At 39.0% G+C, this 20693-nt stretch overlaps 1 protein-coding gene across 3 annotated transcripts in view; it reads left to right on the top strand.

The window, feature by feature from the left end:
* The window catches only part of SLC5A1 (solute carrier family 5 member 1), a 50610-nt gene that overhangs the window by 21886 nt on the left and 8031 nt on the right, over window positions 1-20693 (top strand). For 2 of the 3 annotated variants that reach the window (XM_048064101.2, XM_013173641.3), the window contains 9 exons: window positions 1468-1539; window positions 9084-9188; window positions 11615-11674; window positions 12052-12156; window positions 17142-17247; window positions 17498-17578; window positions 17959-18179; window positions 19200-19335; window positions 20238-20345. In XM_048064101.2, coding sequence (XP_047920058.1) covers window positions 1471-1539; window positions 9084-9188; window positions 11615-11674; window positions 12052-12156; window positions 17142-17247; window positions 17498-17578; window positions 17959-18179; window positions 19200-19335; window positions 20238-20345 — 991 coding nt within the window. In that variant the 5' untranslated portion in view covers window positions 1468-1470. Of the gene's footprint in view, window positions 1-1467; window positions 1540-5478; window positions 5498-9083; window positions 9189-11614; window positions 11675-12051; window positions 12157-17141; window positions 17248-17497; window positions 17579-17958; window positions 18180-19199; window positions 19336-20237; window positions 20346-20693 lie in introns of those variants that run through there. The other variant, XM_048064106.2, reaches the window with a different exon arrangement.

Raw genomic sequence — 20693 nt, 5'->3', positions numbered from 1 at the left:
AAAGCACAATGCTTTCACAGTGAATGGAGAAAGGCAGATACTATCCTATTGGTATAACCTCAGTGCTGAGGTGTTTGGAGATAATAGGCCAGTACCATGAGTTACAAAGCTGTAAACCATGGAATGACACTGAATTTCGAAGCTGCTATTCTGAGGCATGCTCTTTTTCCTTGAGGCAAGCACTCCTGGTCAATTGAACGCCTGACCATTAACAAGCTGAGAGAAGGCATTGTCCCTCTGTAATCCTGTGCTTGCCAGGAACATCCCAGGGGTCCATTGCACAGAACAGAGAAATCAGCTGAAAAAAAAAAAAAAAAAAAAAAAAACCAAAAAAACATTCCTTCCTAGCAGTCTGGCAATGTTTTGAAGAGCACCAGAATTTTGGAGTGTACACAAAATGGCAACCCAGTCTTTATCTTTTTGTTGTGGTAGTAGATGTCAAAAACATTGGATAAAATGTGAATCCTCAGTGTAGCCAAACACCTTGCTGTCTCGTGGGAGGGAACTGTCTGTGGGGTCTTTTCCATGGAAGTCTAGCTATTGGTGTAGTTGAACTTTCTGTTGAAGGTCTGTGACAGAAGAGGGCTGATCTGTATCAGGTCAGATAATTGTGTTCTGAGTAATGCCTGGAATCATTTCTTTCCAGCAACAATGCTTTCTTTATTGGACAAATGCTCCTGTGTGTAGTGAAATGGAAATCTATTGTATACTTTCTTTCTTCTGCATCAGAATAAAAGATATGGCCAATTTTCTTCAAGTCTTCTTTCTTTATTTGCCTGTTCAAAGTCCATCAGAGGATACAATGGGAATCCAATATTTGGATCAGGCTCATGAAGAAAAATGGAGGAAGCTTTCCTCTAAAGCCCATCCTTAGACAAATATAAAATCAGTCTGTGAAAAGGAAATTTTAGCTGACTTCTGTGTTTGATCTTCAGAGAGAAGTGAGTGCACTGTTGATACCACAACAAGAAAATAGATTTTTGTGGTTATCTGCTAGGGATGGATAATACTGGATAGAAAAGCTGCATACTTTCTATTCCATGAACTTGCAACTTAAAAATCAGTCTTCTTTGGTGCCTAAAATCAAAGGGATCATTGCTTTGATAAAGTGTTGCCATAAGTTTGAATTTGTACACTGAACTTTTAGTTGTGATCAATTGTATCATTACATTTAATTTTATTTAATTTTATTTTGATGTTTTGGTTGTAGTGTAACTAAAAGTGAAGCAATGAAACTTCAAGGGTTAACATAGACCTAGATACAAAGTCATTGTTCAGTTGTATTGTTTTCTTCATTGTAAGCTTGTTTATTTCTTCCACTTTACCCTCCCCGTGTATTTTAACCCTCTGTCCTAGCAGTTTGTTATTAGTCTGTATATATTGTATTAGTCTGTATATAGCTTGCCTAATATACTTAGAATTTGATTAAATTTGATTAAATCGTTCTTTCTTTCTCTTTTTTTCCAGGCTATGTACTCAACCAACCGAGGGACAGTAGGTGGATTCTTCCTGGCTGGACGGAGCATGGTTTGGTGGCCGGTGAGTTCAAATACTCTGTGTGTATATGAAAGATGCTTGTGTATGTGCATCCCCCTCATGTGAGTATGTCTAGCCTTTAAATATATAATAGAAATAGAAATACAGAGTATTTCTACATTAGTTTGGAGACTGTGATGGCTATGTCATATAGGTGCACCCTGCTCAGTTTCAAACTCTTTTTCTAGCCACAGTGATACAGTGATAACTGCACAACAAAACCCACATGACAGGCAGGGTAAACTGTTGGGGAAATTGTGTTGAGCTCTGAGTTGTCTTGGTTGTGTTGCCAACTTGCTTGAACATAGATACATCGGTGATGTCAGTGTAGATAAATTCTATGCTTTGTCTTTCAGCCCACTTAAAAAATAATAATATTTTGAATTAAGTATTTTCACTGCACTCAAATAAACTGACTCATATTGAGGTTATCACAGAGAAAAGTTAATCTACTCGTTTTTTTCCCTGATATTGCTCTAGTGTTTGCAATTTTGGTAACAAGTTCTGGTCAGTACAAAAAGAAAATCCTGGGAAAATTATGATAAAATATTGGTAAAATGTAGTTTAAAATTTATTTAAATATTATCTGTGACTTCCGTTGTCTTTGGAGCTGTCTTTTTGAGCTTGGTCTCAAAAAATATCTTTGCACATTATTAAGACTTTTGATTTAAGATTCACCCACACGGATTCAGTTACAGGATCCAGGGGGAGATAGAGTAAATGTTTGTTCTGTAAAAAATTAAGGAATTTTCTTAAAGTAGGTTGCACAAATACCTAGACCTATTTCAGTCACCTTCACTTCAAGGAGTTCCAATCTGCCTTTAGAAGGACTTGGGGCTGCCATTTTAATGACACAAAAAGATTAAAGGGTGGTGCCAGTAAAAGGTGTCTTCATTTGGTAGAGTAGATCTAAGAAAATTCAGGTTCTGTTGGAAGCTTGAGGAAAGAGTAAAGCTTCCTTTCTCTCCTTTCCAAGTTATTATAAGAGATATCCCATAAATTTAGCAGGAAAAATAAACTCGCTTAACAGTTTAATCAGTGGGCTGGTTTTAACCTTGTGCAATTCTGTCTGCCTGTCAAGGGTGAATATGAATACCTTTTTGTGCAGACATAAAAGAAAATGGAAGAGACAAGGCAGGGAAAACTCACCAAGAGAACTTTCTATCTTGCTGCAGAGGCATAGAAAACTCCTAATGATTCCTCTAAGACCCAAAGAAGGTTAACAAACACTGAGTTCTCTGGCAACACAAAACCAACAGATTCAGCTCCCTTCCTCCAGTAGGAAGACAAAAGGGATGATCCTGTGGTGTAGCAGTTGCTGCTAGGATCATCTTTCTGTCCTGCCCAAACTATGCAAGCTCAACACGGATGAAATGCTAGTCATCAGTGCAGTCTTAAGACCACCCCTTCGATCCTTCCTTCTGGAATGCCAGAAGTGTCTTTCTGCACCATAAAAACAAACCCTTCTTGCTTTTCTTCCTGATATGACTCAAAATAAACAAATGACCAGCACTCAAACTGCAAGCTAAATACTATGTCAGCAGCACCACCTTGGAGAGTTTGCCTCGGATGAAAAGAGATTCCAAAACACCTATGCAAACTGGGCTGGAGTGACTAGGAAATCAATGAAAGTATAGAAAGTTCAGTCAAAGATGTGATCTTAATTCTGTGACAGCTAGTGCTGTACTTGTTTTTTTTTTTTAACTTTATTTTACTTTATTTTTGTGTCACATCAGGGCTAACCTGATTTGGTTGAGGGGTAGGGGAAGTTTTGTAAGTGATCTCTTATTTATCAAATTCCTTCCTTGTAATTTCAGCATAACAACTCTTGCCATGCAATTGATTGCTTTCTGAAACAGAGAGAAAGGAAACAATCCTTCCACTAACTTGTTATAAATTTAATTCCATTATACTAATTGTATTTTTCCATGTTTGTGCTGTGTTCTATGTGCTACAAGGCAGCCATAAGTAGCTTTTCTGATTCCACAGGGAAAGAGACTCATTAGCAGTGTATTAGGATCTCTTACTGGCAAGCCTGGGAAAGGGAATCTGTTCACCTAAATGATCTAATAGATGTGGTTTAGACTAAAGAGGTCTGGCACTCAAGGGCGGGAGGTTAGTCCCACTTTTGTTATCGATTTTGCATGTGATTGTCAGTTGCTTTGCCTGATTGTGATTCAGTTTCTCAATGTATAAAGTAGAAGCAATACAGTTATCATGGGCCAAATTTGTCCAACTTTGTTCACTCCAGCAGAGTCCGTAAAGGTTGCTTGGTATTTCACAGAACTAAGCCCTTAGCTTGTCTGTTCTGGCTGTTCTGCTGAGGGCATGGGTCACTTCTGTGTTATTTCACTGAAATCACTGTCCTTGATGCAGTGGATGAGTCAACTCAGTAGCTCCAGTAGTTAATTAGGGATCGAGATATATAATTATGTTCTCACTGATTGCCAGAAATTTAAATCCATCATGAGTTAATTGCATGGTAGGAAATGCTGTGCCCTTTACACAGTGATTTTAGAGAAAATGAGGGAAGAATTTTCAAGAAACTGGTTTTGGTCTCTCGTGCTCTGACGGAAATGTCTTTAGGAAAGGCATGTATAGCTCTTTAAATACTCATAACCAACCGTACTTTTTCCAAAGAGTCATGGAGTAGCTCAAAATAAGTGCCTGCTTTGTAACACTGGGCATTGCAAACTGAATTTTTAACTTCTTCTGTTAAAATACTTTCTAGCATTGTAAGAAATGAGGTGTCTGTTACTGGAAATCAGTCAGCTTCAGTAGTAGCCAGTCCCTAAGCATTAACAGGACTTCATGCACAATAATAATTAAAAAACAGCAATAACAAAACAAAAAACCCCACTACCATTAACAACAAAAAACCCTTTTGATTTTGAAGCTTTTTTTGCTTTTGAATATTGTTTTTCAGGTTCTGCAGTTTTGCAGACAAAGCTGTCTGCACACTTATGAGTTACCTGATATGCCTCAGTTCCAGAGGCATAAAAGCTAATAAGGCAAAGTGTAGTACCTGGTGGGCATCCAAAGTTCAGCTGTGGTTGGAAAGATTTACTGCATAGTAAGTGGGAAGCATTTTAGACTTGAGAGCATAATGCACTTCGAAAAGAAATGTTCCTCAGTTTATTTAATGTTATTGATGCGTTGATCTTTGTGAGCAAGGTAAGAATTAAAGGAAAAAATACAGGTTTTTGTTTCAGCTCTGTGTGGATTATTTTCATCAGAACTGATCACTGGCACAATTTCTCTGATCTCTGCAGCCAGTTAAATTTTACTTATTCTCAGAATTCTCCCCATTTGCTGAATCTGACACTGTTATGAGGAGCCTGTAAAGACAACCCTGGTATGAATAAGAAGTGTACTTCCTTTCCTTAGACGAAGTGGAATAAGAAATTAATTATTTTGCCAAGTTCCATACAAAAAAAATAGTGTAAAAGCAATTGTTGTCAGAGTAAAAAGAATGATAAAAAGATCAGAGCAAAGCTCTGGTAGAAAAGGAGAAGTTAAATGAAGAAGATTACTATAGAACCTGTCAGAATTTTCCAGCCAACCTGGAGAACACCTCTGAGCCTGCATCTCTGAGGACAAAAGTGGAAGGGTATCAGACTAGTCTGCTTGTGGCTATGCTGCTCCAACAGCCGTCAGGCTTGTCAGAAGACAGACACCTCACTTGATATGTATTGTATATCCATCTCTCTGTCAGTGAAGTGGGAGGTATATAAACGTAGTTTAGTTCAGCAGTAATGCAATACTTGCAGAGTAAGAGAGCAGAATAAAATTCTACACTTCCTTCTTTGGGTTTCAGAGCCTTGAAGGAACAAAGGAATGAAAAATTTGTCCAGGGAAGAGGGGTTTGAGGAGCATCTTTTGCAGGTGACACATGGGAGAAGTTATACCACGCAACAAGGCTTGTGGAGCCTTTCTGCTATTCTCAGTTGAGGGGCTAAAGGTGGGTCCTCTCTTTGCCACAGGAAAGGTGTGCTCAGGGTTGGGGAAAAGAGTTTGATACTGAGCTAACACTTTCAGAAAGGAAAGAGGACATTAGGGACATAGGATATCTATTAGCAGGTCCTGGGAGGGAGGAAAGGCATAAGCTGCAAAGTCTGCACACTACCACTGCAGTGGTCACTGATTTGCAAAGTATGTTGCATACGGTTTGGAACAGCAAGTGCCAGGATGTCATTGCATCCTAAAGTTAATGAAAAGAGCAAGGTGAATCGGTTAATGAATAACATGGAAAAAACATAGCGATCATCACTTGCCTGCAGTGTGATGGTACTTTTCCTGAACAGAGTACTCTTGTTAAAACCTGACCTCTTAAAAGATTTTAAAAGAGTTAATGTTCCACGTTCCAGGTTAGTTCAGTTTTTTGCCCTCTCTTTCCCTCTTAAGAGGTTTTGTTCCTTTCAATAAACTTTCCTCTTTACTTTTCCTCTTATATCTGTTTTTAAAATCCGTTCACTAACGCATTCACTGAGAATGGTTAACGATCCCTGAATTTTTTTCCCTCTTTCCTCCCCCAACTTCAGACCATCCTCTGACTTACAGTCATGCACATGAAAGAAATCAAATATGGAGACCTGCTCTCTCAGTGGTGCTCCCCAGGGAAAAGAGGCAAGCCAGAGACAAACACCCAGCCTGTTACACCTCTAAGTGCTCTGTTGTCACTGCAGCAAAGGCAAAAAGACCATCTTACCAACTTGATGCATCTCTGTTACTTAGATCATAGAGAAGAAATTTTAGCCACATAACTTCTGGGAATTTAGACACCTTTAATGCTGGCCTTATGGTGAGGGAGCAGTGTAAATGTTTACTTGGAGTCTTTTGAGAAAGAGCATTCTTTATGTCATGCGTAGGTGTACTGCAGCATGTACCAATTGCAAATCAAACAATTCTGATGATCAGCCTCCTCAGTATAGAAATGTTTCACCAGTAAGTTCTTTGCACACAACACATCTGCCCACCACACATCTGCCTTCTTGCTTCCTCCTTAAAGTACTGCCATGGCAGGTGGGAAATTTCTCTTCCACTCTGGCATCAGCAGCTGCCAGGGCATAAGCATATTTGGTAAACACTCCTCTTGCTTTAACCATGCTGCAGTTTTCAGAGTAATATGCATTTCCCCAGTATGAAGGTGATATGTGCATTCACATTGTTTTGTCCTTGCACTGGCCCTAAACATGGTGGTAATTTTGCATTGCTTTGGGTGCGTTTCACATTTTTCTTAAAATACAGCTGTGCCCTGGATGAAGTTGGGAACACAGAATTACCAGCAAATGTTACAGTAGGTCCCGTGTTTTCAGGTGCTGGGCCAAAGCCTACTGTAGCCGTCAGTTCTTCAAGTTCTTCATTAACTGCTTTTGTTACTTGGATCTGCTTGCAGCACATTTTAGGCTTCTGAAACAGGAAAGGGAACACATTAAATAAAATCAGGGATTAATGTAGTTAATCTTTACTGATGATTGCATTTCTGGTAATCTAGATTTAAGTTTAATTATTCATCTCCAGGAAAAGCACTGGACAACAGTACTAATGCTACTGTTAATGGTATTTATTTCTTCACGATCATTGATGAGAAAATACTGCTGCTGTCACAAAAAGGTTAAAAGCAAAAATTTTTTTCTATTACCAAGAATCTCTGTCATATTTGCTAATGCTTGTTGCAAGTCTTGCGATTCCTGTAGAAACATCTTTCATGTGACAAACTGGTTACATTTCTGCAGGGCACAACTGACTTAAAAAAAAAAAAAAAAAAAAAAAAAAAAGGCCAGAACTGAGTGGACTAGAGACAGAAGCTCCCTGTCACAGTAGAAGAACAGTTTGTCTACACTAAGACCAGAAGAAATCAGGAGACCAAACAAAGGAAAAGAGCAAAAAGTTAGCGTGGAAAAGAAAGCAGTAGATGGATGAATTTTACTTGTTGCATATAAAAAACGGGGGAGGAAAATCTATTTTTTGATTAGAGATCAGGATTGTGAGATAGAGTGTGGATGCTATTCCTGGCTATGGCATAGTTCTATAGAATAAATCCGATCTTCAGAGATGGATTTCAATGATGAAATCCCTTTTATCCTCCTGAATTTCAGGCAGTCGTCCCTGTGCTCTCAGAAAGATTGACTTAATTTTTACTGCTACACAAAGAGCTCACTGCAGTGACTGCAGACCTGGAAATTTGTAACTTTTCCCTTCACATATGTTTTAGGACCCTAAGAATCCCTCAGTGAGTTGCAGACAAGGGATATTTCTTGTAAGGTAACTCCAAGCATATTGCAAGTGCCTGTATTTGGGACCTGCATAAGGAGAATGTGCAGGTGCAGGTCCTGCATTCATGGTTCTAAAAACATTTTAAAGCATTTTGGGGTTTTTCACCTTGAGGGATCTACCTCAAAGGAGAGCATTATTAGAAGCCGGTCAGCAGAGCTACTTTCACCTGCTTTCTATATGCTTTTTCTTTTAATCCTGTTTCATTTTTTCTTTCTAGCTTTCATAGGACACAGAACAAATAGAAGTGAATTAAAAAATGTTCACTCACATCTTCTCTTCTTAGAACTACTTCAGCTCACATCTTCTGCCTACAATATCCAGTCCAACTTCCTTTTTCCCTCAAGTTCTTATCCTGCATCCTTCAGTTTCTGGCCTTGAAAATTATCATTTGGTATTTATACTGCCTTTAATGTTTTCATTTCAAATGAAGGGAACTTTATACCTTTTCTCTTAATCTTTTACTATAGTCTGAGCTATTTTATGAAAAATTAGATCTTTCAGGCTAACCTCTCTTTTCTGAATGGCTCTGAGTGGCTTAATTTAGCATAAACCTTTCCTGGTTTTGGTCTTTCTCCAATCAGTAATTCTTGTGTTCTCCCCGGCGTTCTCTCTGCTGGATCAGTACAAGATCTGGGGGTATTAGAGATCCAGCATTCATTAAATATGCCTCCTAATTTGTTGGATTTTGTATCTTCCAGAAACACTTTTCTCAGCAGATATTTCTGCTGTGCAAGTTGAAGAATTTAATTAAATTAATCCAATATCTTCTGACTAAACTTGTACCAACTACAAAGTCTGCACAACTCTTACTGATTACACATTTAGTCACGTAGTTTGCAGAACTTTAATACGAAGTGCTGGGAGTGCTGGTTTGGCAAGTGGGCATGCACTTATCGTTTCCTCCTTGAGCAAGTCAGACCACAGTCCTCTTGTCTGATTGTTTGGGTATCACCAGATGTCAGTCAAGTTTTGCAAATATTTGAAAATCTGCATTGGTGCCATAACCTGTTTGCCTCATCTGGAAGATCATCTCCTGTGCAGCATTGTATTCATTCTTCTTGTTTTAGATACGATGGCTGGAGTCTCAGATTTTGGGGAAAGGAGGGCAGGGGGGAATACGATGGACTCTTGAAAGTAGTCAAGGCAGTTGGTTGTCAATTGTTCTTATCATCACCATCTGATGATAGGTAGGCCTGAGTTGAAAATGCCAAATGAATGTGATTTTTTCAAAACAGAAATGAAGAATCAAATCTTGTTCTTTCTGTTTCCAGATTGGTGCCTCTCTGTTTGCCAGTAACATTGGCAGCGGACATTTTGTGGGCATAGCAGGAACAGCAGCAGCTGGAGGAATTGCCATCGGAGGATATGAATGGAATGTAAGTGGCATGCATATGAGTGAACGTTTGTGATATCAGGATTATCTGCAGAGGTTAATCAAGATAACATTGACTAATAATTTTAGGCTGCCAAAGTTTGTGCTTGGCAACACTTGTTTCTGTACAGACCCTATAAATGCCAATGTTATCTACTATTTTGGTGCAGTTGTCTTACTTGGTCCTTGTCCAAGTGACTGAGAAAAGATGACTCTTTTCTATTGAATGAGGCTTTTCAGAGAGCATTTTAACCAAATAAATCAGTGGATTCTCTTCTCTGTACATGTCTTTTGATTACTTTTTATTTATAAAGAATAATCTCTGACTGTAGAATGTCTGGAAGAAATAAGCAGATTTATAATCCACAGTATTTTTTACAGCAGTTTGCTGTATAGAAATTGTTGAAGAGGTTTTGATTTTTCCACAAGTTGTAGGAAATTTGGGATATCCTTCACAGCCTCCATTCCAAAAATCATTTCCTTTTTTGTTTCTCCTTCTTCTGATTGTATATTCCACTTATGGTTGCAATATGGAGTACAGATATTCAAGCTGACTTTAAATGACTTTTACTTGGTGTACCAGCAGCAGTGTTAACTGCACCAGCACAGAGGTTCAGATGAGCTAATTCAGTCCATTTCCCTGAATTCTCAGGCACTGTAGGTCTGGATAACAGTGGCCTTATGCTGCTTGATTCACCTTCATGGAAGGGATTATTACATGACACAAAGAACTCAATGAGCATTACATAGGTTCATACTTTCCTTGCATTTAATTCTGTGCAGCGAAAGAAACGTACTGCTATGAGGAACTTGTTTTTTTCCTTAACAAGTAGATGGTTGCTGCAAATATTCAAGTACTTGTGCTATAAATATTTAAGAAGAAAGATAAAGGCTAAAATGAGTTCTGTGAGACATGCACAGTTAATCTGCGATCTTTCTCTATTTGCTTACACTAGGGCTGTAACAAACCCGATTCCCCTTTTCTTTGCACAAAAACTAAGCAAAACAAAACAGAACAAACATTGCTTGAAATTTCATGGCATTCAAAGCTCTAGGACCCATATCCTTCTTCAAACATACCCATCTCTAACACTTCATCTCCTGGGAGATTCTCCATGGACTAATATCAGTATATAGTGTACAATTGTTGTTTAGGAAGAAGCAATGATGCATGAGTGTATTTGGGGTGATATGTTACATAGTTTTTTAAATATTTATGACAGAGAGAGACTAATGTACAGGTTAATAGACACAATATTGCAATATTGCTCTTGACTATGTAATCCAATTCTCCTCTTGAAAGAAATACTAAGTTTGACTGTTGTAGTGCTTGTGTATCAGTAATATTCCACTGAAATTATTCCTAAATTATATTAGTGAGACAGCAGGAGCTGAACCAGTCTTTCTTGTCTATTGTATGTTTTTGATCTAAGGGCAGAACTTAAAAGATAATATTATTAAAAACAAACAAACAAAAACACCCAACTCTTGTGTGGACAGAAAAAATGCAGAGTGTGGCTTTGCATTTTGTTGCAGGATTTTGAACAGAATTTTTGCTCAAAATATACAAATCTATATTTGTCTGTCTAATTATGTACAGTTCTGTGTCAGACAGCATTTGCCATCCATTTAAGTCACAAAAATTATACCGAAATACAGTAAGATTTATAGTTCACAAAATGCACATGGTAATACAAAATACAATATGAAATGGTGATGTGGAAATACAAAATACTTTACAAAATGCATGTGGTACAGTATGTGGGATTGTTGTAATATACTCTTGTCTTGTAAAAAGCACAGACATCTCACAGAAACCCAGTGCAAAAGGCAGTTAATGAGATATCAAAAGAAGTGCTACTCTTCTTAGTACCTAAGTTTGCTGATATCACAACATACCATTGCAGCATACCCGATTCTAAGAGGGAAAGTATTCTGCATTAGTGGCTGTGGGATGAAGCTAGCAAATAGGTCTCAGGTATTAGACTTCACCTTCCTTAATATTTCCCAGAAATTGCGGTCTTACGGGCTGGTCACATTTTAACAACCAGGATCCCTGAGCCTGCTCTGAGGAGGGCTAGGATAGCCTGGTGTTGCTAGTAGAGTAGCACTTCGATATTAGAAGGCAAACCTGTGAGCAGAAATCATCCTTTTTTTTTTTTTTTTTCCTACAAAATATCTTTTGTGCTTCTTTTGGAAATCTAGCATGAAATTCATGCTCCATAATACCTGGCAAATCGCTTGGCCAGGATTTCATTCCCAGGTTTTCAACTGTAAGACAAACGACAGAGCAGGGCCCACCCCGGCCCCGCAGTAGCCAGGTTTGAGTGGTTTCTATGATCTCTAGCTGCTCGTGGGTCTGATAAATGGACTTAAGGAGTGCTGTCTAGAGAGAGGAGGCTAATTCAGCTGATCTTGTCTTGACTGCAGGCTCTGATATTTGTGGTTGTTCTAGGATGGCTGTTTGTACCCATCTACGTCAAAGCTGGGGTAAGTCAAAACAGCATGTTATGCTTTTCTTTGCAGCCTGTTAATCTTCCTCTCTCCTCTTGATTACGGATCAGGTCTTGAGTATTGCAAAGCCATTATGAGTACAAGTACAAGAGATCTGAGTATGTTAGAACTGTACAATGTTTTCTGTATGTATTTAAATAACGACGGTTCTCAATTCCAAGACCTGAGGTGAGAAGTATTTGATACTCTCTCCTTGTCCTCTGTGATTCCTAGAGCTGCTGTTCCTTGCAACTTCGTTTGCAGCTCCTCTCCATTTGCCTTACCCTGTTGCAGTATCTGAGTAGCAAAAAGCTTCCTCTAACTTGTGTGTATCTGTGCCCCATTATCTGAAACCTTGCCTACCCCCCACACAGGTGGTGACAATGCCAGAGTATCTTAGGAAGCGTTTTGGTGGGAAACGGATTCAGGTCTACCTATCAGTCCTTTCACTGATCGTGTATATTTTCACAAAGATCTCAGTAAGTAAAACTTTTACAACATTTTTTCCATCCTACATTGATCTAGAGAAGAGAAACTCCCGTTTACATATTACTCTTATTACTCACACAACTGGCTCAGTTGTTTCTGATTTGGAGCCCTTGGTCAAATTAACGGTGGTAAAAATATGGTGTGTTTTCTTTCTTCTGTCTAGTGAGATAATGTATTCAGATCTGTTTTGCAGTCTGAGATTTTGGCTTCCTGGAATGTCTACAAGAAGCCTTTCTCTTGATACTTGTTGGGCTTTCTCTTTCTCATTTTTTTTTTTTTTAAGGTGTAATCTAGAATAGGTCAGACTGGAGGGAGCCTTGTATTGTATTAGTCTGTCTTAGGGATCTGTGAAACATATGGAAGAAAAGGTCACAGACTGTCAGATTGTACCTTTTTTCTGCTTTAATCCTCTGAGAAATAATAGCTGCTGCTTGTTTAACCATCTAGTTTCAGTATCTTTTTGGCATTGCTTTGGGCACACAACATCCCACTCCAACCCCCTGGCCTTTAGGCTAAGGAGAATTAGCAGTGCGTTTTGGCTCTAGATGGAAAAGAATGCTCTTAGGTTTTCAAGAAACATTTATTTTTTTTTGTCTCCAGACTTCATATTTACCCATTTTAGCATCCTCTGGTGAACATGTCATCAGCAATATAGCTGAGGGAAAAGAACAAAAGAGCAATTAAAAAAAGAGAATGATAGAAATTAGAAAATAAGGGAGTAGGAAAATGCAAAGGAAGGAAATGATAATAGCTGAGGTGAAAGGAGAGTAGAGGAGAGATTCTTTTAATGGGTAAGTGGTTGCTATAAAGTTTAAGGTGCTGAAAAGTTAATGTTTATTAAGTATGTGGTTGTGAAGTGGTGAAGGGAGCTGGTATTTTCCATATATCTTGAAACTACCAAGCCTCTGAAGAAGTCCACAGTTCAGGCATACCTCAATCTGTTGTTTTTCAGAAGTTGCCATGGCAGATTACTCTTTGCCCTCTGAATGGGAGCTGAGTGATAATAGTGCAATTTAAGCTAAAAGATTGGCCTTTTGCTCTCATTCTCACATCTTCATGATAACTGATCCTTGCAAAGGTTATAAATTAAACAGGCTGGTACTGTGGGGCTGTCCTCAGAGCTGGATTTCTGTATATTTTAAAAGGATCAGTTAAATTTACTGTTGTTGTGCTTACCTGGGATTTCTGATTATGCTAGTTATGTTGCACACGCCACAGAGTTCTGGCAGCTTTAGCAGATGAGAAACACTTCCACTCTGATGACTCACAGTCCTATTCTGCAACACATTTGCAATAAGCCCATTAAGGTGTTGTGCAGGTTCTGAATGTACCATCTTTTATTTCCAGCTTCTATCATGCTTAAGGATCTAGTCATGAAATTTCACCGTTTCACTCAGGGTGTCTTACTTTCAGGCAAGACAGGTTCTCCATTTAAGCTTCCTGTGTGGTCACGAGGCTGAAACACCTTCTCCTGCACTTCTGATCCTGTCTTATTAGGGAGCAAAGCAATAGTCAAGAGATCCATACAGCAGCAGAATGCCTGGGCCCCATTCTACCATCCTAGCTTCCAATGAACCCAGTTATTCCAGCCGTGTATGGTGAATTGCCACAGAACTGTGTCTCTGTGCTATGCAGTGGAAGATTTGGTGCACAGGTTCCTCTGTCTCCATCATTTCTCCCATCTGCCCAGAACAACACTGACAGTGTCAATTCCATGCATAAACATGGCTGTGATTTCTGTAGTATACCAACATATCTTCTGTTGCCTTATGTCACTATATTTGGTAGGGCAGGATTTGCCTAGGTCTGATTTACTTGTCATGTTTTATTCAGAATATGCAGAACAGTCAAAGTCCTTGGAGGTTTCAGATACTGTCAGAGGAAGTAAAAATAGTTTTTTCTATAACGTGCTATACAACACCAGGCCTAAATTGTCTCCAGATGGACCAACTCTAGGAGCACAGAGGTAAGGGCTGTTCCATCCTGGACCATAGGTTGCTTCTTTGTGCTGTGTAGAGATATGTATGCTATGTGGAACTAGCACAAGTTTCTCTTCCCAGAGACACGTTGCATCTCCAGACATACCCACGTGTTGACAATCTGTGCCCTATCCAGCCTGGAGATTTGCATTTTACTTCCTCGACTGCTGCCTTTGCAAACACTCCCTTGTCGTCATCGGGGCTTATCGAGATTTGGTATAGAAGGATGGCTTTCTGCCCTGCCCTTGACAGGCAGTCACACCTAGCAGTTTGATTAGCAGTGATACTTACTGCCACTTATCCTTCTAGAAAAACAACATCTTGTTTCCAGGCTAGTTATTTCATGTGCTGCTCCCTTGATTTATTATAATATTATCTAATGCTCTTAGTAATATTATTATCAGGGTGCTTTCCAATGAATAATATAATATGTTGGGTCACGTAACTTCTGTCATGCTGTTTCTGTCACACTACCCACCACTGCGTAATGATCAGATTATCTTTTTACACATTTGTGCAAGGTCATTACTGCTTCTGTCTTTTCCTGTGCATCTTCCGCGTATTTTTATTGTCATCTTACCTTGTGTCATGGCTAATCAATTGCTTGTCAGGCAAGGTCATGCTGCCAGGTGTCAGTCTTTGGGATCAGGACATGTGATCATTCAGCCCAAATGATTTCTGCTGCACAGGCATCATGTGTACACGCTTCCTAAGCATGCAGTGCTGTGTGCGCAGAGCCCCTGGCAGCTTTCAGAACCTTGCTCAACAACAGTATTGCTGATATTGGCCATTATGCCAGTGGAGATGGTCTAGTGAAAACAAAATCTTGATGAAGAGTAATTAACTAAATTACAGCAAAACAAGGGAATGAAGATCTGAATGCTTTTGAAGAAATCAGAAATTAGATTTATCAGAAATCAAGGCATCTATTTACCAGGGGAAGGGCAGGAAGAAAGATAAGCTCCTCTTAGAACTGCACAGTGTAGAATGAATAGTGGAGTGTGGGGGTGCACTAACATTGCAGCTGGATCCACTAGTGATATACACAGTCTCCAAGTTAGTTATAATGCATTCTACCAATTGTTCCTGCATGATCTGTGCATGGCTTTGGAAAGAGAGCTTGTAATGTAAAGGAAAGATTTACTCTATCAAAGATAAGATAAGGATTAAATAGTATCTATAAAAGGGTATTAATGGAGAAACAAGGAAGTATTGGAAGGAAATAATCTAATTGGGAGGGAGGAGCAGTGAAGCTGGAAGGTAACAGCAATTTAGAGGAGCTGATACATTGCTCAGGACACTAAATAATTAACTGTGTATTTCTTTCTGGGGGTCATTTTAGAGCCATTAATATTTAATGCTATGTAGGCTAAACTGAAGCCAGGAGCAATAAAAGGCAGGACTTATCCAGGACATACGCTGATCAGTGTTGTGAAAAGCTAGAAAAAAATATTCCCATAGAAATTAGGGACAAAGTATACAGTCTAGCAGCCACTGGGGGGATCAGATCTAAAAAAATCCTGGTTCCTAATTTGAGACTGAAACATAAGAAACCAAATAATCTCAAGCTGCTCCAATGGCAGGGTTTTGGGAATCAAAGTGTTATGATTCACATGCTGCTTCTCAGTTGTCTTCTGCACATCGCGGCAGCAGAGCTGGAGGATCTCTTGCTGCAGAGGTCTGTACTACTTCCTCATTCTCCAAAGTGAATCGAGGGCGAGGTCATACAATGCGGTCTCGGTTTCAGTTACCTGCCATGACATAGCTTCAGTGTCTCTGGAACGAAGACGGTTTCTTCTTCCAGCATCTCCCAGCTAGCCAGGCTGGATAACCGCTTATTAGTATATCTGGCCTGCCTTACCTCAGCCTAGCTGTGGACAAAACCAGTCCGAGTCACTTTTTTGTGATCACAGGCTCTGCGATTCCCACCACCAGGCCTTTGGAATCTCCCACTCTTCCAGCAAGCTGCCATCTGGCATCTGCCCTGAAGTAATTGTGTGTGCAGGCCTTATCCCAGAGTGCACACATCTTTGTCTCACAGAGCCTGCACATGGCCAATTTATGTTCCTTGGTTGAAGCAGTGTTTTGTAGCTCCTGAGCTTGCTGAACCTTCCGAGGACTTGTCCTGTTAAGTGAGGACATGACCCTTTGTAGAGCCGCATGGGAGGTGTGTTATACAGAAAGAAGGCATTCAGGTGGGATTGGATGTGAGTCCATGTGCGAGACGCTCAGGAGGAGATGCAAACCTCTAATGAAAGGATGATTAACAGTAATGTATTAGAAGTGCACTGGGGTAGATTATTCTGACTGCAAATTTAGGTAAATAGCCTTGATGCAAATTATGTCTAAATCAGGAAATTACTTCCTGTGATTAATACCCCAGTAAATAGTGTTATTCTGAAACCTGAACAATCCCATTTTTACCCAAGAGCTAAAGGTCTCTTCTGTTAGCGAAATGCATGTCAATTACTCCGACAGGAACTTTAAAATAGCAATAAAATTTTTGCCTTTAATTCCCATTTGTCCTGAACCAGTGAAACTAGCTATACTACACGTATGTAAGCAATAACGGCAATTTGAGAGACTTATTAGCATTAAAGGAAGAGAACCAAGCTATGGCTTGGAGGTGTCACAGAGTCCATAACTTGGACATAGCAGTAAGTGTAATCCTAGCTTTAAGTAATTCTTTACTAAACAGTTTCTCAGTATGGAAGCTCACACAGTAGAGGAGGTAAATATATCTAGCTAAAATGAGCCATTGCAAAATATTTGGAGATTCTTAGAGAAGTGTTACAGTTCTTTCACTGAAAAGACCACAGCACTGAGAAGAGACTGGCAGTTGCAGTAGAATGGCCTCAGTTTTCATTTTGTACTTTTTTTGTGCAGTACTCTAAGGGGGTAGTGTAGTTGTGTATTTCAGTACCATAATCATGAACGTGTAATGTGCCATCATCTAGAACTTAAGCCTTGCCTAATCTGTCATTTTTATCTTTTAGGCAGACATATTCTCTGGAGCTATATTTATACAGCTGGCCATAGGACTGAATCTTTACTTGGCCATTATTATTCTGCTTGCTATTACTGCTCTTTATACCATCACAGGTGAGTTTGCAGAGCAGTCTGATAAAATAAAAAAGTTAGGGGATCCAGAAAAAAGAAAACAGGAAAGGTGGGTAAGAGGGGAGAAATGAAAACCTGAAAGGGGTGTGTGTTTTACAGTGGTCTTTGTTTGAAAGAGGCAGGTGGTGAGAAAATAAAAATAAAAAATAATTTAAACGAATTAAAAAAGAATTTTCATGGAGTTGTTTGCACAGGGACTAACATATTTGTTTTGACATGTCTTTGCCATTAGGTGGCCTTGCAGCTGTGATTTACACAGATACCTTGCAAACGTTTATCATGGTTGTGGGATCTTTTATTCTTATGGGATTTGGTAAGTAAATCAGATGAATTAAACTGGAATGTTCAACCACAAATCCCACATTGCCTATGGAAATATATCCTGCAGTGTGGAACCCTATTATCTTAACCAGCAGATTTCAGTTCATACACCTATTTATCAGGGAATAAAATAGCCATGTTGTCAAGCCCTTTAGTTATTGAGACCACTACGTTCCAAAGTACAGGGGAATGTATAAAATCTGTAGAAATAAGGGACACCTTCATTGTGTACTGTTTTCTGAAAATGTTGACGCATACTGGTTAGGGTTTTTTTACATCTATATTACAGCATTTTTCTCCTCAGATTCTCTAGCTCTATTTGAGATTTCAGTATTATATACTTTATTGCTACTTTTACTTTCTACTTTTCAGCATTTAAAGAGGTAGGAGGATATGATGCTTTTATGCAGAAGTATATGGAGGCAATTCCATCCAATATCTCCTATGGAAACACTACAATTGATAGCTCATGCTACAGACCTCGGGAGGATGCCTTTCACATCTTCCGAGATCCTGTCACTGGAGATCTGCCATGGCCAGGACTGATCTTCGGTTTGAGCATCCTTGCTCTGTGGTACTGGTGCACAGATCAGGTAATGTGGAAACTAAATGCCTCGGAAATGCAGAACACAAAATTCTGCAGTCTAGTTTGATCCAGGGGTCTTGTTTATTTCTTCTCTTCCCCACTGTAATTCAAAGCCAGGTTACAGAAATGGCAGTTAGTTCTAGTCAGTGAATAGACTACTCAGTGATTTTTCAGCTTCTGTTTTCTACACTCCTCCTGTACTAAATGGCTCAATTTTGATGATATTGTTCCATATGTACACAAGAAAATGGAATGGCATTATTTCAATTCTTCTTATAGAGTGCCCAGCAGATACAGTATATAATTCCTTTTTTTTTTTTCCTCCGTATGTGACCATGTATAAAACCAAGAAGAGAGGTTGCAATGTGAACATTTTCTTAAGAAACCATGCATTCAGTGGTCTCAGTTGGACTGGGATGATTCTCCATTCAGTAATCCTAGTTTGTTTTCTATTTGTGCAGCTTCCATCTTTGCATGCACAGTCTGGGGAGGATATTCTTTATATATCATTTTTTTCAGTCTGAAGTCTCTTTCCTTCTCCTTCTTCCTTGTCCCTAAGACCTACCATCCAGTTTCCCTGGGAGATCACACTGACATGAGAATAGGAAAGTATGCTCCTGCAGCTATGACACGTGAATGTGCCCAGTCTCTAGGGAGTGATCCATCTGCCTTCTAAATTGTGGGAAAGATAATCTTTCATATTTTATAAAACAAATAAATCTAAAAAGGCAATGTAATTAACTGTTTCATTCCATTTTGGCTTTTTAGTCTGCTTTAAGAACATCTTGTAAGAAAGAGCCTTAGCTCTTAAATATATCCTGAATAAATTATATTTTCCTTTATTTATTTTAAATGTCTTTTTTATGTAGCTTGTATTTTTTTCTAGTGGTAGGAATTGTAAACAGACTCTTCCACTATCACACAGGTTAAGAAGTACCTTGTGTCTGGAATTTGGCATAGTGTGTTTATGGAAATGGAAATGATATTCTTGATTGAGTTATATGTACTTGCTATGTCTCACTGACAGGTTATTGTCCAAAGATGTCTCTCCGGCAAGAACATGTCCCATGTGAAGGCTGGATGTATCATGTGTGGATACCTGAAGCTCTTGCCCATGTTTATCATAGTGATGCCTGGAATGATCAGCCGAATTTTGTATACAGGTATGCATATGTATACAGGAATGCAAATTTCTTCTTGCTACCAATCTCTCTCAATTTCCTATTCTCCATCCCTTTATATTGTCATTTTGTCATCCAAATTGTCCAGGCACATGTGTGCACAAATACTAACTACCCTGTGATAAGCCACAGGCTTTTCTCATTTCCCTGATTCAAGGGTTCTGCTAATGCTATTATTGTCCATTTTAGGAAAGAGAAATTCCATAGTGTCCCTCTCTACTTGTCTGCTATAGCCCTATTCTGGCTGAATGAGTGGAATGTCCAGGATTGATACTCTGGCAAAAAAAAGAAGAGGGTCACAGTCACAGCATATATATATATATAATGTATATATATGTATAAATATGTATATATATGTATAAATATATATATACATATATATATATATTTGTCATGGATAGTCCTGAGTGCAGTGTGGGGGCAGTGCCAGTCTCTCTTCTTTCTGTAATATGTATATATATATTTTTTTGGTCATGGATAGTCTTGAGTGCAGTGTGGGGACAGTGCCAGTCTCTCTTCTTTCTGTAACCATCCGTTTGTTTAACAGCAGGGCAATGGAGAGATGTTCAGGTTAGAGGGAAGTGTCTTTGTGTTCCTCTGTTTGTTTTTTGAGTTGCTCTTTTTGTGTTATTCAGTCCTGGTCTGACAAATTAATCCTGATGTTTTTTGACCTGCAGCACTTTTTAGTATTTTTTTTTTCTTTAGACAGAGGAAAGGGAGGATGGGCTTAGAATCATCTTCTTCCCTGCTAGCAGACTAAGAATGATATAGAGCACGTCAATCCAGTGGTTTTTTACAGATAAATTTTAGAAACTACTAATTTGGAAGCAATCTGTTGTTAATACATGATCTTGTCTAACCCTGTCTCATTTTCCTCTTCTCAGATGTGGTGGCTTGTGTTGTTCCTGATATCTGCGAGAAGGCCTGTGGCACTGCAGTTGGCTGTACCAATATTGCTTATCCAAAAATGGTAGTAGAACTTATGCCAAATGGTAAGACATTGTCTCTATTTGTTTTAGGAAAGGTGAAGGTTCTAGACTATAAATGTAGGTAACAGAGCCCAAATCTCAGATTTTATTATTTTATTTTTTTCTAAAAATTTTCACTATTAATCAAAGGGGTAGTCTTTATTAGTTGTGGCTGTAGGTGCAGTATAGTTACTTGCTGACAATATCACCTTTCAGTTGGCAGACGCTGGGTGATGAAATAGTAATTGTGCTCCCTTTCTGTGAAGGTTGAAAGTAACCTACTTTGCCAGTGGTTTATAGAAGACTGTCACTGTCAGGATTTCTGAGCTGGAGGCGTACACCTGTAGGACTTCTGCTAAACCCACTGAGGTG

The sequence above is a fragment of the Anser cygnoides genome, chromosome 17 (assembly GCF_040182565.1).
Source record: "Anser cygnoides isolate HZ-2024a breed goose chromosome 17, Taihu_goose_T2T_genome, whole genome shotgun sequence".
Lineage (NCBI taxonomy): Eukaryota > Metazoa > Chordata > Aves > Anseriformes > Anatidae > Anser > Anser cygnoides.
Note: the sequence above shows the minus strand (reverse complement) of the source record. Positions and strands in the feature narration are given on the sequence as shown.